Source organism: Heliconius melpomene, chromosome 20 (assembly GCF_056956725.1).
Source record: "Heliconius melpomene rosina isolate 202511_hmr_F chromosome 20, ASM5695672v1, whole genome shotgun sequence".
NCBI lineage: Eukaryota > Metazoa > Arthropoda > Insecta > Lepidoptera > Nymphalidae > Heliconius > Heliconius melpomene.
Genome location: NC_140408.1, coordinates 12388298 through 12408158, shown reverse-complemented (window position 1 = coordinate 12408158; position 19861 = coordinate 12388298). Strand labels below are relative to the sequence as shown.

The following is a 19861-nucleotide window of genomic DNA, read 5'->3' as shown; positions in this document are numbered from 1 at the left end:
ATGCTTCAGAATTCAACGAAAAGTGAGGAGGGCCTCTGCCTACCTTGATATGTGCTATATGATAAACATTTATATGTATAAAATGTTTCGTTCCAAAGATAAAAAATAGAAATATATAAATAAAACACACCTTTCATTATCAGCAGAATTCATATATAAGTATATTGTAATATAACACATAAAATATAAACATATCGCTACTTTACTCTCCTCTGTTGTCGCGCGCGATATATATCGTTCAAAGGCGGCGGGGCTCCCGTCGAGTCCGAGTCGGAGTCATCGGCGCGACGACGACGAGACTGTATGAAAAGAAAAAAATATTAAACTTCACGATGTATCCCAAATAGAGCAGGGTAGGCAGAGGGAACCTTAGGAAAACACAGCTGAATTTACTAAGACATTTAGGTGTTGAGTGACGCTTTGGTAACAAGTACCGTAAATAAGAAGCGAGGAAATGTAAAGATAATATATTTCATTGCACCAAGTGGGAATCTAACCCACAACCGTCGCTTGTGCGGCCCAAAAAAGAAGAAAGTACAAGAAAAATTACATAGACTATATGTATGTATATTGAAATACAAAATATTCTTTAATAAAATAGACTTTTATAAGTTGTTTTGACTCATCGAACGATAAAAGCTAACGACTCTAAAACGAAACCATGTCAAAGCGGTCACTAACCTTAGCGTGTACAGAAGAGAGTCCATCATCATCTACCAGCCAGTGAACAGATCTGGCCAAGTCGAAGAGTTTCGTATCGCAGCCGTTTTCCGGTGTCGGCGCTGGAGCTGGAATCAAACCGACATCACCGTGGTTATTGTTAGAGACTATTAATAATTATTTGTTGAAATTGATATAGAAAAAATTGCTTGCCGGTAAAGCAGGTCGGCAAAGGGCACGGGTTCAAATCCTGACCTGACCTGACCGTTTAAAATTTGTAATCAATTAAATATATTGTGACGGAAAACGGCGGCAGCATGAGGGTACAAGGTTCCCAAAATGTTTACTCGCAATTTACATAAAAAAATATAATAATACAATATCTATACGATCAATGTGATAAAGAAATATTAAAAAATAAAAATACTCACGTTTATCAGGCAGACATATTCTATTAAACAGCGACATAAGTCTATCTACAGCCACGAATGGACCCCTGAAGGAGGACGGCGGCGGCATGAGGGTACAGAGCTGGGCTGCTCGGGACGGCATCGGGAAGGCACCACCTGGGAACAAAACAAGGGTACAAATTTAGGGCACATGTTTTATTTTACTATGTTTCTCTATAGACCAAATGTTTTTACCGGGTATAGGATGCTCTCCGGGTAGCGGATTAGCTTTGGGCTTGTACGGTATCATCTGACTTGTGTCAGGACGAGCTATGTCCTTGTTAGGGTCGTTGTCCCTGAAAAAAAAATAAGTGTTACAAAAAGATTTCTTTTTATAAGATATGGGAGTATGAATCTTTTGTCGAAACTGATTACACTATTTTTTACAATTGTATTCATTTTGAGTTTGCAATAAGTTATAAATAAATATATACTCATCACAAATAATATATATTTTATCACAAATTTAATTTGATATTTTTCAAGTATATTATGTCACAAGGATAAATACTGCTATTATATTATTGAGGTCTACGTGGCATAGTACCACAACCGTGCAACTGTTAATGCGGCAGTTGTAGGTTTGATTGCCATTTAGTGCAGTAAAATATTTAATATTTTTATTTTCTTCACTGGTATCAAAGCAAAGCGCGGCTTTGAATTCCGTTATTCAACGTGCAATGCCTTAAGAATCCAGGGGAAAGTGGGGAACAGAAGTGTGTTAATGGGAACGGAGTGTCTCTACACTAGGTTTCGTGGTTGCTTCTGCCTGCTACTATGTGCAGGATACAGTGTGAAACAAAAAAAAAGAAAAATATTATAAAGAGTTAAATATGATAAAGGCTTGAACCTACTTCTGTCCCAAAATAACAGCAGCTAGTTCTGGGGAAATCCCCGCGAGAGGGCCGCCTAATGCCCATGACTTATTTGACATGGATGCTACCTAAAACGTATAGAAAAAAATAATATGTTTATAGATTAAAATATATATATTGAGTTAGATTAAAATATTTATTTTTTCACACTTAGGAAAGCAAAATATATATTTTTAGAAAACTTATTAAACAACAACATTAATAAGTTGTAAAACAATAAAAATTGAACACGTTCTTACCTCAGTATAACCAATGGACTTTAATTCCGCGATACTACACGGATATAGATCTAGGAATTTGTATCTATCTACTAGTTGAGCTGTTTCTTTGCCTTCGAACTCTTTTATCTATAAAAAAAAACATTTTTAAAAAAAAATTGTGGAAAACAAATTTTCCATTTTAAATTATTTCTTATGAAAATGTACATAATAATTACATAGAAATCATAATACATACTTATATTAATAAAATGACCAATTAAATGTAAATTTACAAATAAATAAATCAAAAGTATATCATTTTTTTAACAAATGCATGAAATGAACCACAGCAAAACAAAATTATAAAAACATTGCTATTTTCTTAAGTAATTAACAAAGAAATAAAAGAAAGTATTATACCTTTTATATAATACAATAAATAAAAACAAAAGACACAAATTAATTAATGAACAACCAAATTAATTTACCTTTTCCAAAACGGCCTGCCTTCGTTTCTCCACTTTAACAATACTAACTAAATCTCCGATATTGGATTCGAATTCAAGAAACCTGTTCCAAATGTCTACTGAGCTCTCTGGCTTTAGACTGCCTGAAGAGAGGACTCTCTCGAATAGCACTCGTGTGTTATTATCCTCTGAAAATTAAGTGAGGAAAAAAATTAATTTTTTTTGGCTTGTATATCGCAAATCGCAATGTAGGCGGAGAGAACCTGAAATTAAGACACTCCGTCCATTTGGAGGCATTGTGTGTTAACGAGACTCGATGCCGCTTTTTGCCTTGTTACCAAAGCGAGAAAACTAATAATAAAAAAAATATTGTCTCAAGTGGGGTCGCGCCCACAACCGACACTTCTACAGTAACACGCTCTTGAAAAACATACGTATACGTAATATTAACTAAAATATCCTCTTATTAACCAACGAACGAATCCTTAAATTTATTTATTTAAACTAAAAGTAGTTCGTACACCAAAAAATAGTCAGAATATATAAAAAGAACTAAAACTCACCATTCAAATGCGACAAATAATCAATATAACATAGCACATATTCCGGTATATGAGGGAACTTCTTTAGGCCCAACTCGAAAATCCTGAATGCTATGTTTTTATCTTTTGAACAATAGTACTCCATTAATGCAGCTGCTACGAACACGTGGTAACGAGATCTAGGGAAAAAAATAGGTTAGTGACTCAATTCTCCGGTTTCCATTGTTTTACTCTGTATCCCGCATATAGCAAGATAAGCAGAGGAACCTTGGCGATTAGACACTCAGTTGCTAGTTGCTATATGCGGGATAGAGCGTGAAAGTCACTCACCTAGGATCTTCTCTAGCCCGTTTAAACACTGTCCTAGCAGATTTAATACCCTCCGCCCGTCTCGCAAACTTCATGTACTGCACGTAGGCGAGTGTGGGTTCGATATCCTCCATGTCCAAATAACGTGTGTATACTTGGTGTACCTTTTGAAAGGAGAAAAGAAAAATAAATATAAATAAATATAGCTTAGAGTTGTTAGAGAAATATTAATTATATGTTGATTGGCAGAAGAATTTGGCACTGCATTTTTTCTTATCGGAACGAGGAAATGCTTTGGATTTTATATAAAAATAGTATCCAGAATGTCAAACCCACTACACACCCTATTATAATGCAATCTGCTCTCTTCGTAGTCCGCGTGCGCGAAGTGCAAAAGCGTGGACTGTTTCAAGGGGCCGCTGGTCGCACGTTCGTATACTGCTGCCGCTTCGTCGGAAAACAGACGAGCGGCGTTTGAGTCCTAAAAAAATATTAAGTAAATATATAAAAATAAATAAATAAACTACTGTTTTTACTTTATTATATTCTAGAACGATTAACTAAGATCATTTTTGTCTTTACTTTGTTAATATTTTTAAATAGAAGTTAATAGCTAACTAGAAGCTAATAAATAGAGGCACAGGATATGAATGTAAACGCAATTCGATCGCAACTCGAAGGAATAGATTATTTAATATTTTCCTTTATAGTTCTGAAAACAAGGTAAAGCGCCTTTGATTTCCGCCTCTCAACACGCAATGCCATGAAAAAAGTCTGGCGTGCGCGTGATTGTCTCAACACCCTTCTATATACAAGATATAATAATAATAGATAAGACAGCGTGAAGCTATAAAAAAAAAACAGAAACATCTCTGAACTCACTCCTTTCTCCGTCAAGAGTTTAGCCGAATGGTCCAAAAACTGAGCCGCCTGATGCCACACGTCGGGGTGCTGCGCCAAACATAGCAAACACTGTTCTATAGCAAACATCACTCTTCTGGCCACTAACGCAGTATCTTCTGAACGAAGTGGATTGGAGCGCTCCCATGTTATGTATTTTTTCCATAATTCCACCTAAAAGAGAAGAAAAACGGTTTTGAATAATTTAAATTTTGAATAAACGGTAGTCAAATTTGAATTTAGGTGGAATGTGGAAAACAGAGAATCTTGACACCACGCTTGACATCTCTCAGCCTATCATGCTAAATAAAGTAAAAAACTGTTGTTCTTAGTAATATTTTTGGATATAATGGGTTAAACATAGCAAATCCTAAAATTAAATCTGCGCAGCCATCCACAGTTAATATAAGGACAAAGTATCGACGTTACTGTACTACTTCACTAAAGTTAATACCGCAGACCTTAGAAGAACCGCTAGCAACTCAGTGGGAGTTTTTTTATCGTACCTGTTTCATTTCTTCCCTGTCCACATTAGGCGGAGTGGCCGGCATGTTCCTGTTCAGGCCTCGAGTGACAGTTTCTAATTCTTTAGCGACTCTTCTTGCATTCATGTACTCTCTGGACCTCTCCATTGCCATACGTTCAGCTAAGAAATAATAAAGGTTTTTATTTTTATTTTACATGTGACAGGATTTGAATGTAGGACTCTTGGACTTGACCAAATTTTCTGAAGAAATCAAACAAAAGTTCCATTTAGGTCTAGCTATGTAGAAATTCTCCATAGAGTAGAGTAGTCCTAGTAGAGTAGAGTTGTGCTTATAGTTATTTTTAACAAATTGTAAAATTTTATTATTAGCCTAATAATAAATTATTAGGGAAATTGTAAAGAAATAAATTTATTAGTGTCTTAATTCTAGGTTTCCTGTGTCTACTCTTCTATATGCGAAATACAGAACGAAAATCAATTTTAAGCTTCTACATTGTAAAGGACAACTATGATAATAGGTTTTATGAATCGTTACGAAAGAGGAAACAACCCTTACCAATTATAGTGTTTATTCCTTGTTCAAATGCAATATAATCTTTCCATAGTGTTTCTATTCCAATAATGGGTGTTATCACTGCTCTTTGGTAGACCTTGAAAATAATGAAAAAATTAATTAGTTACATTTACACGAAAATCTTAGAAATACTGGTATAAATAAAATTCGGACATTATAAATTAGTGAAATAATGAAATTAAAAGACAAATTCATTCGCCTCAAGTTTTAAACTAACTTTTTTTAAGGATTGGTACTAGTTAATATCTGATAATTATATAATACTACAAATGTGAAAGTTTGTAAGGATAGATGTTTGTCACACAACAACTGCTGAATAGATTTAGATTAAAGTTAACAATAGGCTACAATTTAGTATAACTCGTTAATGCCCATTCGAAGGAATATTAATATTTGATATATTTTTCTTTTAACTTGAATAAAATGAAACGTTAGATAAAAAATCAGATGTAAAAAAGAGAGAAAAACAAAATATATTTAAAACAAACCTTTCTAACAGCAGATATCTTCTGGTTCTCAGCATAGGAGCCGACAGCGTCTACACTCTTGAGAAACGTAACATAATCATTCCATATTGGATACGCGTGGATGTCTAGACCTATTTTGTCCAGGGCAAAATCGTAGGCTTGGGCCATTTTCTCCCTGTAATATAAAATTTAACTTTAGCATCTCAGGGATTCACTGGGAGGGTGTCGGTCACGTTGCAGGGTGAGCAGCTCGGAGCAATACCTTGGACTTGTGACACATAAGCCTAATTAGACGTTTAAAATCCGTATTAATACCATACTCTCCCTACTTAACAATTCTTATTTATTACTAGCTCCGCTCTATTAGACCTGCTCGCGGCTTCGCCCGCTTGAACTATATAATTATTAATTTACTAATGCTGATGCTGATGCATTACTTTCGATTTATACAAATAATAACATTTTTAATAAATATTCATACCTATATTGAAAAGTAAAGTTTGCCAATTCAATAAAACAGTCGTAAGCATGTTTATTTATTGTATTATATGATTTAATGTTGCTGTTTGATATGTTTAATTGTTTTTCAGCTGTAGGTAGGTACAGTGTATCCCGAATGTACCAGGGTAGGCAGGGGCAGCATAGTGTTAAGACACTCCGCTCTTCACTTTCCGCCAAATCGTATTGACACCAGCGAGAAGTAAATAAAAATATTAAATATGAATTTCTTCGAGTGGGAATCAAACCCACAACCTGTCGCGTTTGCAATAGCACACGCGTGTTTCTGCGTCACGACTGGTCTCTGAATAGGATACAGTGTAAAACATAAAAAAAAAAAACAAAAAGCCATATGCTATCTTCCAATAATTCTACAAAAACGTTTAAAACTTTTTATGCAACAATTAATAGAAATTAAGTACTTAAAAATATACTTACTTGTATGTCGGCAACATGCACTTCGTCTCTTTAACGTAGTTCAAATACAGTCTCCACAGTTCTATGTTAAGGATCTTCATCAGACACCTCTGAAACAACTGGTAGGGGCGAAAGAAAATAAATGAAATAAAAAACACTTTTTTTATTTATAGGGGAAAACTTATTTAAATATTAACGAACCCGGTATACATTGTCCTACCCTAAAAGCAAGTATAGACATAGAAATATATGTATATTCATTTAATATAATTAAGGTGATCAATTATCATATATATATATATATTATTAGGTATTAAAATGCAATTGGACCTGGTGGGTGGCGCTGCATATACTGCATATATACTGCATATATACTGCAGCGCCACCCACCAGGTCCAATTGCATTTTAATACCATCCAGGTATCTATGGAAGTAAGCACACAAATTTGTATTCGAAATAACAGGATAAACGTGATCTATAAATACCCTTCGCTCACTCTATTAATGTAGGTACATGTGTTTTTTAAGCTTTACGCTGTAAATCGCAGGATAGAGGTAGAGGGATCCTAGGAACCTAGTGTTAAGGCACTCCGTTCCCATTAAGACCCTTCTGTCTGCTTTCCGCCGATTTTTGGAAACATTGCGTGTGCAGTTTCAGAGCTCTCTCTGAGTCTGAGCCATGACTGGCCTACTTTTTGTTCTACATGTGATTCTTAACAATTGATAATCTGGATTTTTTTTATATATAGAGAAAAAATTTACTTCAATGTAAATATTTGTTTTAATACAAATCATTAATACTTTTGGAATTAAGAATTTAGTTTAAATGTTATAAATTTATAACATAAATATAAGTATTAGTATCTCTGTACCACAAACTGTACTGTACTTAGCTGTATCTCTGTACCACAATTCGATTCCAGATTCATTCAGATTCGATTTCCATTCAAGGAAACGAAACATAACACACTGCAGGGTAGGCAAAGGGAAATTAGTGTTAAGACACTCCGTTCCCCACTTTCTGCCGAATTCTGGAGGCATTGCGTGTTGAGTGGCACAACTCGACCCCGCGCTTTGCGTCGACACCAGAGCGAAGAAATGGAAATATAAACGTTGATAAATATTTCACTTCCTCGAGCGGGGATTGAACCCACAAACCGTTACAGTCACACCCTTGGGCCGCTGCGCCACGATCACGATCACGATCTTAATCTTTTGCTTTGGTACTTTTGCAACCTATACTATTTCGTTTTCATCTCTCTCGTACTTTAATCCCTTCCCAAAATCTTTTGGGAAATAGCATAAGATTATAATCCTACCATGTTTTCTTCTTTCTTTCTATTGCATCTTTCACTCCATCATCCAACCATTCATCACACTTTTTTAACAAGAAATAATTTATTTCAACAATTGTTTGCATTTATAATAAATAATATACTATGAATTATAGTCTACAACATTCATAAATATTGTCAACAAAACATATTCTTTATCTTTTTATATAATTATAGCCATTAAATAGATAAGTCAATGTGAATTCTAATTGATGTATAGTATTTATTTTTAATGTTATTTTAGAATAAAATAATATATAAGTAAAACTAAAAAGATAGGGAAATAATACATGTCAAAAGTGACCTTTCGAGGCAAACCTTTCAATATTTTCAAAATTCTTTTAATATCAAAGTAATTCAATAATATTTTATCTTTTTTATTGTTTTTCTTATTTGCCAGAAAAAATCGCCTCCAACATGTCTGAACACAGACACCCTAACTGAAAAAAAACATATAGTTTCAGATTTGCTTTTATTTATTTATCTTATTATTATACATTCAGTCTTTTGTTCTTATTTTTTTTATTATCACAGATTTTATTGTTTCTTTATGATTTTTTTTATTTTTACGCTAGAACCATACTAACCTTTTCTACTTTTTCGAAATTTCTCGCCTTCATCTGAAAAATACACAAAATGTTTTAAACTCATTTGTTTTTTCTATGTATAAAATCAAAACTTTTGAATATTATGTTTGATAAGCTTCACAGTATCCTACATATAGCAGAATATAATGTTAACATTTAAAATGCAAAGTAAATGAGCAAGTTTTACTTGGGGGAATTAATTCTTTCCATTTCCTCACTTTGGTAACAAGACAAGGGTGTCAAGTTCCGAAACTCAACATGTAATATCATTAAACTTGGATGGAGTGTCTGAAAACTCCATTCTCCATACAATCAAGTTTTATGGGTGTAATTGAAGAAAGATTTATTTATTACAATGCATATTGTGTTATTTTTTTGTTTAATGTTTTCAAATAAAATTAAAACAAATACCAACCTCCTGTTCTATATAAATCTTCCAGTATCTGCCCGTTGTGGGAAAAGCAACAATCAGCTTCTCATACATAGTCCTAACCTCGTTTATAGGTCTTGTCTGAGCTTCACGGATCAAAAGAGACCATGAGTCTACATCGTAAATGTTGGCTTCCACTGCCCTTTGAGCTCGAATTAATCTTTCGTTTCCCCAATCCTTGTAACAATATATTAAAGTAAGTTATTATTTGTTCTGTTCTTTTTATTATTATATGTTCTATCATTATAAATCTATACATATAATAAAAATGTAACTTATCACTATCCGCATAAGGAAGGTATACGAGAAAACTACAGAGACATTTATCAATATAATAGGATCATAAAAATATTTCTGTTTGTGCACGCTGATCTAAGAAACGGTTTAGCAGACTTGAAAGCACATTTCACTATTGTATATTAGTAAACGTCCCTTTACGATCAGTGTTGTTTTATAATTATTACTAAATAAAAAGTTACAATAATTTAAAGTATTTCACTTTCTATGAGGATTTCGCAGGAATAGCTAATTATATAAAAACTTAAGTAACTTCAGTCTTACAATCTCAGCGTTGTCGTCTGTAGCCATGTCGAAGTTTCAAGACACGTAATACAGGTAAAATTAACTATATTTAGGATCACTTATACAAATTAACAAATCTTTCCAGTAATAACTTCTTAATTAAAACGTAATTTCATATTTATAAGTATTTTTACAGTTTAAAATTATTTCAAAAACGCCGTGTTCCATTACAACGCCGCGCTTGAAAAATGCAAATTATAATTATTTAACAATTTGACATGGCTTTGACATTTACATTATCGTAACACAGATTATAAATATTATTTGAATTTGTTAAAATTGTTGTTATTAAATTTTAATGAATTTGATTTTATGAAAAACAAAGAAATATATAATAGAATATTTTTCGTATTCATAGTAACTCATTTATAGAAATTAAATTTATGAACACAAGATTATGTACTAATGTATCTTTTTAGAAAGCACCGATATAAAAAAAACTTGCTTCCCAGCGAAGTATAGTAATATTTTCTAAATGCAATCGTTTTTAATATGTATAATATAGATTCTGGAAACTTCTTATATAATTTCCTACAAGGCACCGAAATAAAAATAGCATGGAAACATGAAAACAGCCAGCAAAGCTAATATTATTATTAGCTTTACTCATTTATACGTGATGGTTAAATATTACGGTACATTGTACAGCTGTAAGGTAAAATAATTTAAAAAATCAAAACCATTTATTTACAATCTATATTTCTTGACATATTTGAAAAAGGCTCCCACATTCTTTATCTGTGCGAAACTTTCAGACGTTTCGGACGTCGAATATCTCGCTTGCCGCTACTAAGATCAAAATAAACAACAAAAAATGTTATTTTACTCGTTCTTCAAATCTCTAGTTGGAAAAGACGTTGTGGTAGAGCTAAAAAACGATCTTAGCATATGTGGAACACTACACTCTGTAGACCAATATCTAAATATCAAGCTTTCAGATATAAGCGTCATAGATCCTGACAAATATCCTCATATGTTATCAGTTAAGAATTGTTTTATAAGAGGCTCCGTAGTACGTTATGTACAATTGCCAGCAGACGAAGTGGATACTCAGTTATTACAGGATGCCGCGAGGAAGGAAGCCACTGTGTCTACTAGATAGCCTTTATAACCTCTCTTTTTGTGCTCTCGTTGGTTTACAGACTAAATTGTGAATGTAAATATATTTAAGTGTAAGTTGAGCGAATAAATAATCTTTTTTTTCACAGTATAATATTTCTTTTCTTTTAGTTAATTTCAACACTTTTTATTCCTATTCCAAATATAATCTGTAAATCTAATTCAAAATTGTTGCCTAATCTCTTCTTTTAATAACATACTTAAATGGTTGATTTTGGTTTGTATTGTATTGTTCACAAATTCAACATCCAATATGGGTTTGGGGTGAAAATTGGAGTTTCTCACCTAATTCCTCTCTATTCTCCTCCTGTTATATGTAAATATAGCAGGCTGCCCCCAGCTGCTGGGGCTGCTGCTTTTATCAAGACAATGAAATACAGCTTTACCATTACAATGAAATATAACTTTACCATTACAATGTAATACAACTTTACCATTTCAATTTCTACACTAGATTTGAAATTTTAATCCATGTAAATGACTAAGGGTACTAAAATAAAACAAACACAAAAAACTTTAACAGATTTTATGTCACATTGCATCTTTTTCTTCAATCTCTGGCAAATCTCTATCTGTTTCTTGATTGAAGTAGTCCTCAGGTATAACATAATTTTCAGGAGGCCTCATTGGTCCATACATCTTTTTTTCTTTATTTTCTTTCTTATTTATTTCTTTACCTTCACTTTTATGTTCTTTAAGGTCTTTTTTACTTTCTTCTTTTATTTGACTGTTACCTTCTTTTGGTTCTATTATTTCTTCTTTTTTATTAGTTTCTGGTATGTTTGAAGGTTCTTCATCATCTGAATCCATTTCTTCTACAAATTCATAATTTTCTTGCTTTAGTTGTTGTTTGACTTTAGGTCGTTTCTCAAGGTCATCTTTTAGTTTTATCCTGCAATTGAGCAATATATGATAAATTATGGTCAGCCTGAAGTTACATTTCCTGAATATTTGCACATTCTTGTGCAAATATCTATATGACTTTTCACCCTGACTCAGGAAAAATTACTCAAAAATAAAGAAATTCAAAATTAAATTAGCTAATTTCACAGTAATTGACGTAAAATGAAGTTTTTATCTAGTATTCAGAGAAAAGAGGAGGGTTCTCTTTTATTATCTTTATATATGCAGAAGACAAAATTATATTACCTTTTACCATAAACAACAGATTTTGTTTGTTTAACAGTTACTTTATTATCATTTTTCTTTACAATAGGCGGTAAGTCCGCCGGTCTCGCTAAATCTGCTAAACGTTGTGTTTTGGAAAGTTCCACTTTCAGCTTTAGTATGTTCATCTGGAATAAAAAAAAATAAAGAAGTATTAATATTAAAAGAAATATAATGTTATATAGAAAGTTACATATTAGATTATTATAAATAATATTTTGAGGTGTAAATCTTGCATAACAGATTTTTTTGAGATATAACTAAAAACAATGTGATGTATCTTAGGAGCTATTCTCGGCGCAGGGTAACAGGCGTTTGACTGTAACCGTTACAAGTTATGGGTTAGATTTCCACTAGAGAAAATGAAATATTTAATATTTACATTGTCTCGCTTTGTCAACGAAGCAAAACGCGGCATTAAGTTCTATCACACAACACTCAATGGATTCAGTATTCAGTGGAAAGTGGGGAACCTCCAGGTTTTGTCTGCTTACTCTGGTATGTGGGGAATAGTACAGTGTGTAGCTAAAAAAAACAATATACTTCAAAATAGACTTTAACTACCCCTTACCTTAGTCTTAGATATCTCAGCTTTATCCGCCATACTCTGTCCCTGTTTTCCTAAAGAATTCATATATTCATCTAATGCATCTTCCTCATTGTTAGTGTCTTCTTTCTCTTTTTTAGTTGAACGGAGTATTTGAAGAGCTTTCTCTTCTATTGTAATTTTTTTTTCTATTTCTGTTATTTGTTTTAGCTGTGGAAAATGAAATATTGTTAATATTAAATATATGCGTATTTTTAGAGTTCCATACCTCAAAAGAAAAAAAATTGAACCCTTATAGGATCATTCTGTTGTCCAAAACCATTTTTCCCAAGAGTGTATTAAAGCATCAAGCTGAAATTAATATCAAATATCTTCTTCAAGTTAATGCAATCAAAATATTATTGTGTACAGCATTTTTGCTGCATTTTGTATGAAAATTGAGCGTAACCAAACCCTATTAGTTACAAATTTGACATTTGGCAAGTGAAAACTTACTTACAAAGAAAAAAGCCAAAAAATTGATATGTATATCACAGAATCCGTTACAAAGACATATTTATAGTTAATTTTACACAAACTTAAGTTTGTCAACCATTAAAAGTTATGTGACTGTTGTTCTATAATTATAGAATTGGTACGAAACCCTTGGGTATGTGTTACAATTTTATGTATAAGACCATAATGGAACATTGCGTGTGATTAATAAACACGATAGTGGGTTTGATTGAGCGAAAAATTATTTTAATTTCTTTGAGTTCCACCACTCAACATCAACATGTAGTGTCTCGAAATTGAGCGGGACCAGCGCCATACTTACTAAACCATCGTAAGTGACAGGTTGCTCCGCCTCACCCGCGACCACCCCGTGTTTCTCCATTCTTGCTCTTCTCTTCTTTTCTACACTACCAGTTCTATCTAGGAAGGTATCTTCATCAGAATCGTAATAGTCGTCTGCGCTCCAGTCCCTTTGCTTTCGTCGACGGGATTCTTGAAAGAAATACATAAAAAGAAAGTAAGAAAAACAAAATAATGGACTGGAATAGAAAAACAAAACATAGACATAGATGACTCTTGAAACTCAACGTCACGCTTTGATTTGTTACCGAGAAAATGAAAACATAAAATATTTCATTTCCCCGAATGGGAATCGAACTTATAACCTCTGCTGATTATAGTCACACGCTTTCCTATTGCGTCACAATGACTAGAAACAATATAAAATAAGTAAAAAGCTTTACTCAATCTAACTGAATTTGAGTTGTAACAGTAAAAAACGTATAGCGTTATTGTTTAACTGAATTAATTAACTCTAAATCAGCAACGTTGACAGGGTCAAAGAAAAGTTTTGAAATTTTACCACTCAAAAATATTTTTCTTTAAAGCAATTTAGACACAATTTACCATGTTTCGCCTGTCTCAAAAGACCAGCTCTGTCCAATATTCTACACGCTTCTAAGGCACAAGCAATAACTGCTTCTTTCTTTTTACCCCGATGGATCACTTCTGCTATGACAGGTTTGCCTACTGAATCATCGATTGGGAGTTCAACTCTGGAAATAATATATGTAATGCTTGATTTGCACAATATAGATGATAATGTTAAAAGAAAGAAATAAATGGTTATTATAAAAAAATGGATATTATAAAAATCTTAGTAGTGTGGACTTTAAAATGTAAAATCCTATTAAACCCCATTGTATTCACGTTTCTATAGGAATTTTGGTTCTCTCTTAGTGCTTATTTACTTAATTCTGTCTTAGTATTTCCTGTCCCCAAGGAAATTTCTCAAGGAAGCTATATGACAAATTCAGTGATATATGCCGTGGAACTTCTTGTGCACTGTTTTTGTTGATTCACAATTTTCAGTCTGTTAAAATATTACTATACGAGAAATAAAGTAATGTAAGAATATTTCTCATAGAAGGCACTGTAGTGTGGCTTGTTAACGGTAAAATTTAATATTATATTTATAAAAGGTTTTTTAAAAAAACTTTAAGAAGCTTGAAAAATTTACTACTTGGTATATAGTATAGTCACAAGAGTCTTAAAAATTGCATTTTACCCTAAATTACGGCTAAACTAATTTTCCCTTAAAAGGAATTAAACCTGCACTAAGCTCACCTGCAAATATATTGTCCAACACCTCGTTCCTCACAATTATAAGACAATTCATGCCCTTCCCTCTCAAAGTAACCTCGGAGTGTTTTCTTAGGGTCATCCAAGTATAACTCTTCATTGGTAGTTTGAGCATATGGGTTATCTGCTAAGTCCGGTTCTTCTTCTGCGTCTTCACCTAAAAAATATATTAAGCAATTTTTTAGAGTACCTCAAAAGAAAAAAATGGAACCTTTAAAAGATCATTTTGTTGTCCATCTGTTCATTAGTGAAGACTATTTATCTCGATAATGTAAAATATTTATGTCTACAGTCCCACAGAGCACAAAAAAATTAACCATCAAGGCAATTGCTTGCTTTCTTATTGCTTACATGCTGCATTTCGTATAAACACACATATAACAATATAGGGCACAGAATTCAGTGTTATGTCACTCCATTCTTTGCTTTCTGCTTAAATTTGAGTTATTGTACAGTAGGAAATTGTCTGACTGCAAATGCAATGGTTGTGGGTTGGATTCCCACTTGGGAATTAACTATTTAAAATATTTACTTTCTCGCTCTGGTAACTAGGAAAACCTCACCGTGTAATACCGGCACTTAACACGCAACACTTTAAAAAAATTAGGCGATATATAAGGAATGGAGTGTCTGAGCACTAAGATTCCTCTGCCTACAACGCTACATGTGGGATACAGAGTGAAAGTGTATATTCTATACATATTTACCCATTCCCCAATCAATTCCCTGCTCTTCCCTTCTCTTCTCTTCTTGGACTCTATCTCTCTCCCTTTGTTCTATAGCTTCTTGCATTATTCTATCCCTTTCTAATTTCATGTTTAATGCTCTCTTCTTTATTTCTGTTACGGTTAATTCTGATTCACCTTCGTTATCAAAGTCTGGACCCTTAAAAAATAATCAGAATTAAATATATAAATTATGTAAACAACATACGATAGACAATATATTTAGGGACATGTAAACATGACAAATTCTGGATTCAATTCCACTTGAGGGAATGAAATACTTAATATTTTTATCTTACTCAATATGCAATACCTTAAAAATTGGTGGAACGCAGGAAACCAAAGTATCTTAATATCATATCTAAGTATCTTAATATATCATAAATGTCGTAATTTCAAGACAGATATGTCATAATGGTATCAAAAGTAAAAAAAATAGGTATTAAAACATACAAAAACAGGACAGACACGTAATTTTATATATGTATATCAAATACTTTCAATTTTTATACTGTAGGTAATGAAAACACTATTATATCTAAGAAAATTATTTTTTTTTTAAATTATTATAAAAATCTCACCAAAACAATATAAGTCCTTGAACTAGAACCAAATTTAATTTGATATCCAACTCTTATTCTTATATAATGGTTATCCTTTATCCTCTCTCTATTAACAAATGTGCCATGTGTACTGCCGAGATCAAAAATATACCAGCCAGAGGGTTGTTCGCCTTCTTCCGCGAATGCTTTGTATTGGAGTACTGCATGATGTCTAAAATGTTAGCAATATGAGATAGACAGTATATTAAGGGGCACATTTGAATTTCTAGGTTCATGCCATTACTCATATAAAGCAGTGTAGGCAAGAAGAACTAAGTAAAACAAAAAGGAATAAGAATTTTCAATATAAAATTGAAATATTTTATGTGGAGTGCTTGAATTCAACACTGAACTTTGCTACAATGATGTTAATATGAGAGATAAAAGATCTGACTTTTTTTTCCTCATTTGGTAACAAAATATAGTGTGGCATTGAATTCCATCACTCAACATGAAATGTCTCAAAATTGGATATATGTATGATCAGCATGCATGATCAGAAACAGCATGAAGCTAAAAAATATTATCAAGATATTTAAGCATTTTCATCACCTGGATATAGTTGGATGAGCCATCACAACATCACAATTAGCTAATCTCCCAAACACATAGTAAGGCTTGTTTGTAAGATCCACTTTTTCCACAATCATACCTGATTTCAAAACTTCTAGACCATAATCAGACCCTGTAAAGATAAAACTTAAAATATATAATAAATCCTAAGTCAAGGCATCATAAATAAATAAGATCTTAGATTTCTGCGATCTTTTAGCTGTACTGTTAGGCTGGATTAATCTAATATATTAGTTTCCATACTCTAACCGTGACCAAGGACTACTGCAGTGTTTGAAAAGTGTTTTCATAATTCATCTGGTTTAAGTTTAGTTAAAAATGCCTTTTATTTTTATTTAAAACCCTATAAAACCTACCATCAGGGCATATTCCTGACCATTTAGGTTCTTTATATGGTATAGCAGTAGATATTTCTCTTAACAAAACTGCAGGTGGTAGAGAACTTTTAGATTTAATTTCAATTGTGTTTTCACTTGTTTTTTTCTGGCTTGAGCTTTCGTTGCAACTTTCAGATTCTGGTTTAACTTTTTTAGGCAATTTTCCTATTCGTCCTACCAGCACAGGCATTTTAAACTCTGTTTTTTCTTGCTTTGGCGACTCCGAGTTTTCTGCATTGTCGGCCATATTTATGCTATTATTTTAAATGATTTATATTGAAATTATTAATATTTTTTAATGGAGCATAGTATTTTCAACGTAATCGTTAAACATTCATTTTATATAAATAATACATAGCTCAGCTTACACAATACAATCTATTCTATATAAATGTCATAATGACATAACCACAGAACACATTTACTTATAACATAACATAAAGATGTAACAATAACAAGCTCATATTCAGATGTAAAATTTACTTATCAGTAGGTAAATAATTTCTCATCTAATATTCTTGTGAATTTTCCAAACCTGGGTAATTCAATATTGTTAATCTTTTATTTCTTAATATTACTATTTAAGATAATTATATTCTGATATTCCCAAGTATGATCGCACCTCAACCGCACTATGGTGTCGGTGGCCCTATATTTTTTATGTTATGCAAAATTAAAAACTTTGATCATATCAGCAAGCGCTAAATAATAAGTTCTATTATAAATCGAGTTCTTTTTAATCTGTGTATCTCCACAGTTTAAAAAGAAGCAAATACATATTTAATCTGTATTCACCCGAATGAGTGATCTGATATGGTACTAGTAGTTGAATGAAATCAATCAATCAATTCAAAAAATCAAAAAGAATTTGTACCGACACGGCTCGGATGTGATGTGTCTTAATCAATTGTTTTTTTTATTATTATTTAAATATATTTATACAAAACAAGTATTAATAAGTGACCAAAGTTGCTTTAGTTAGTGTTATTAGTTTTTGTTTTATTTGTTTGTGTCAATGTGAGTGACCGCGACATATTGTAGCAACGCACAATTTTGCTTCAAAAATTATTTTACCTTATATGTAATTATATTTTATCGTGAATTCTTATCATAATTGGTCGTGCCGATGCAACTGTGATCCTACACGTATTGTCGCAAGTGAGTAATTTTCATGCATTTTTAGTTAAACTTACTGTACGATATGTATGGAATGGATTCAACGGTTTTTTGTTGAGTACATTTTTCATAGTAAAACTAGGTTTAAATGGTAAGCACTTGATTGATGAAACGGTGAAAGTAATATGAAAAGGTCGTGTAATTTAGCGAGAAATAATATCTCTTTGTGACCTTTCCGTTTGGTTATTATCATTTGTTTCACAGTCGTGACTGCCGATTTCATAAACGAAATTGTTTGTACAACTTATATTCAATTACTTACATAACTTGTAAAGATAAACACAAATAATTACAAATATGAAGTGCGAAAATAGAAAATTATTCATACTATTTGCCTATAAAGCCTCGACATTTAATTTCAAGGTTCTTTTTGCTACAAACTTTCGATAATCTATTCATGTAGATAAATCTCAAATAACTAGATGTCATTAAAAAAAAATAGTAATCACTCAATTTATGTGAATTGAAAGAATTTCACATAATAAAGAGCTATATTTTATAAATTTAAATACTGTTTTTTTAAATAAATTTTGCAAAATGAGTCAACACATGAATCATCAATGTTTATAAAATAATATGAATTTTATACATGATAAATTTAAATATTTTCTCTCAGAATTGAAAAGAATATGACTAAGGGAACAAAATGTTAAACTTGTAATAATAAAACTGTCTTATGTTATTTGTAGTAAAGATTGCAATCTTTAGAATAATTAGATATATATAAAAAAAATTAAAACTGAATATTAGTGCATGTTCTGGTCTGTTAATGCTGTTTTATTATATTGTGTTGTTAAATGTAGTGTCGGTGAGACAAATTCCACTACTCAACTCTATTTAGCCAAAAAATTGAGCAATGCATGGAGAAAAGAGTATTATAAGAGCTTTTTTTTCCTTTTAATATTTTATGTGTCATATTCAAATCTTTATTACTTATTGTATTGTATTGACTTAATTAGATATGTAAATGCAAGGCAAATATATATATATATATATATTTAAAGATAAACAAGCAATTTACAAATGAGTATGTTGTGACGCAGGAGCACAGGCATGCAACTGCAATCTAAACAATAATGAATTTACTTGCATCTCCAAGCCTTAATATTATATACTTACAATAAAGTTCATTACATTCCTTTAATTTCAATCAACGTGAAAGTTGCTATATTATCTTATTCCTTAATTCAAATAGACATTACTATCATAGCAAGAGAAATAATACATCATTTATTACTATCTTTTTTATCTCATTTAATTCAATGCTAAAGTTTTAATAAACATACCAACCATAGGAAAGATTTATGTTTAACATATAAATATAAACATTTAAATCCCAAATCATAACATTAAAAAAAATAATAAATGTATGCCATAAACAAATATTTAAATAGCCTCAAACTTTATCATATACATATATAGCAGGGTAGGCAGAGACCACCCAGTGTTAAGACAGCATTCTCTGCACTCAACCCAAGTTGCACCCATACTGCATGTATAGTGTCAGAACTCAACATCATACTTCAACAACAACAACAGGAATTTAAACTTTGTACCTCTGTGTAGTTTGAGCTAAGCATTACCTGTCATTCACTTAGATACGGAAGAGTTTCATATTATATTTATTGATTATGTGACATATTAAAAAAAGATAAAAAATA

General features: G+C 31.9%; 3 protein-coding genes across 3 annotated transcripts; 1 reads left to right on the top strand and 2 right to left on the bottom strand.

Annotated features, from left to right (window-relative positions):
• Positions 1-131: 131 nt before the first annotated feature.
• On the bottom strand, positions 132-9968 carry su(f) (cleavage stimulation factor subunit su(f)). Its single transcript, XM_085204982.1, has 18 exons — positions 9758-9968; positions 9182-9373; positions 8767-8799; positions 6867-6964; positions 5952-6105; positions 5446-5539; positions 4909-5048; positions 4385-4576; positions 3846-3983; positions 3524-3666; positions 3215-3372; positions 2673-2839; positions 2224-2331; positions 1964-2052; positions 1305-1405; positions 1092-1226; positions 682-788; positions 132-299 (listed from the first exon to the last, which is right to left on the bottom strand). The coding sequence occupies exons 1-18, from the start codon at positions 9782-9784 to the stop codon at positions 198-200; spliced, it is 2178 nt and encodes a 725-aa protein (XP_085061108.1). The 5' UTR covers positions 9785-9968; the 3' UTR covers positions 132-197.
• A 535-nt stretch (positions 9969-10503) lies between these two features.
• LOC146528052 (U6 snRNA-associated Sm-like protein LSm2) lies at positions 10504-10991 on the top strand. The gene has a single exon (XM_085204919.1). The coding sequence runs from the start codon at positions 10593-10595 to the stop codon at positions 10878-10880; it is 288 nt and encodes a 95-aa protein (XP_085061045.1). The 5' UTR covers positions 10504-10592; the 3' UTR covers positions 10881-10991.
• A 415-nt stretch (positions 10992-11406) lies between these two features.
• LOC146528051 (kanadaptin) lies at positions 11407-17418 on the bottom strand. Its single transcript, XM_085204979.1, has 10 exons — positions 17004-17418; positions 16627-16759; positions 16054-16246; positions 15455-15632; positions 14733-14904; positions 14013-14161; positions 13429-13598; positions 12636-12821; positions 12047-12192; positions 11407-11789 (listed from the first exon to the last, which is right to left on the bottom strand). Exons 1-10 carry the CDS (start codon positions 17269-17271, stop codon positions 11429-11431), a joined length of 1956 nt encoding a protein of 651 aa, XP_085061105.1. The 5' UTR covers positions 17272-17418; the 3' UTR covers positions 11407-11428.
• Between the last annotated feature and the right edge of the window lie 2443 nt (positions 17419-19861).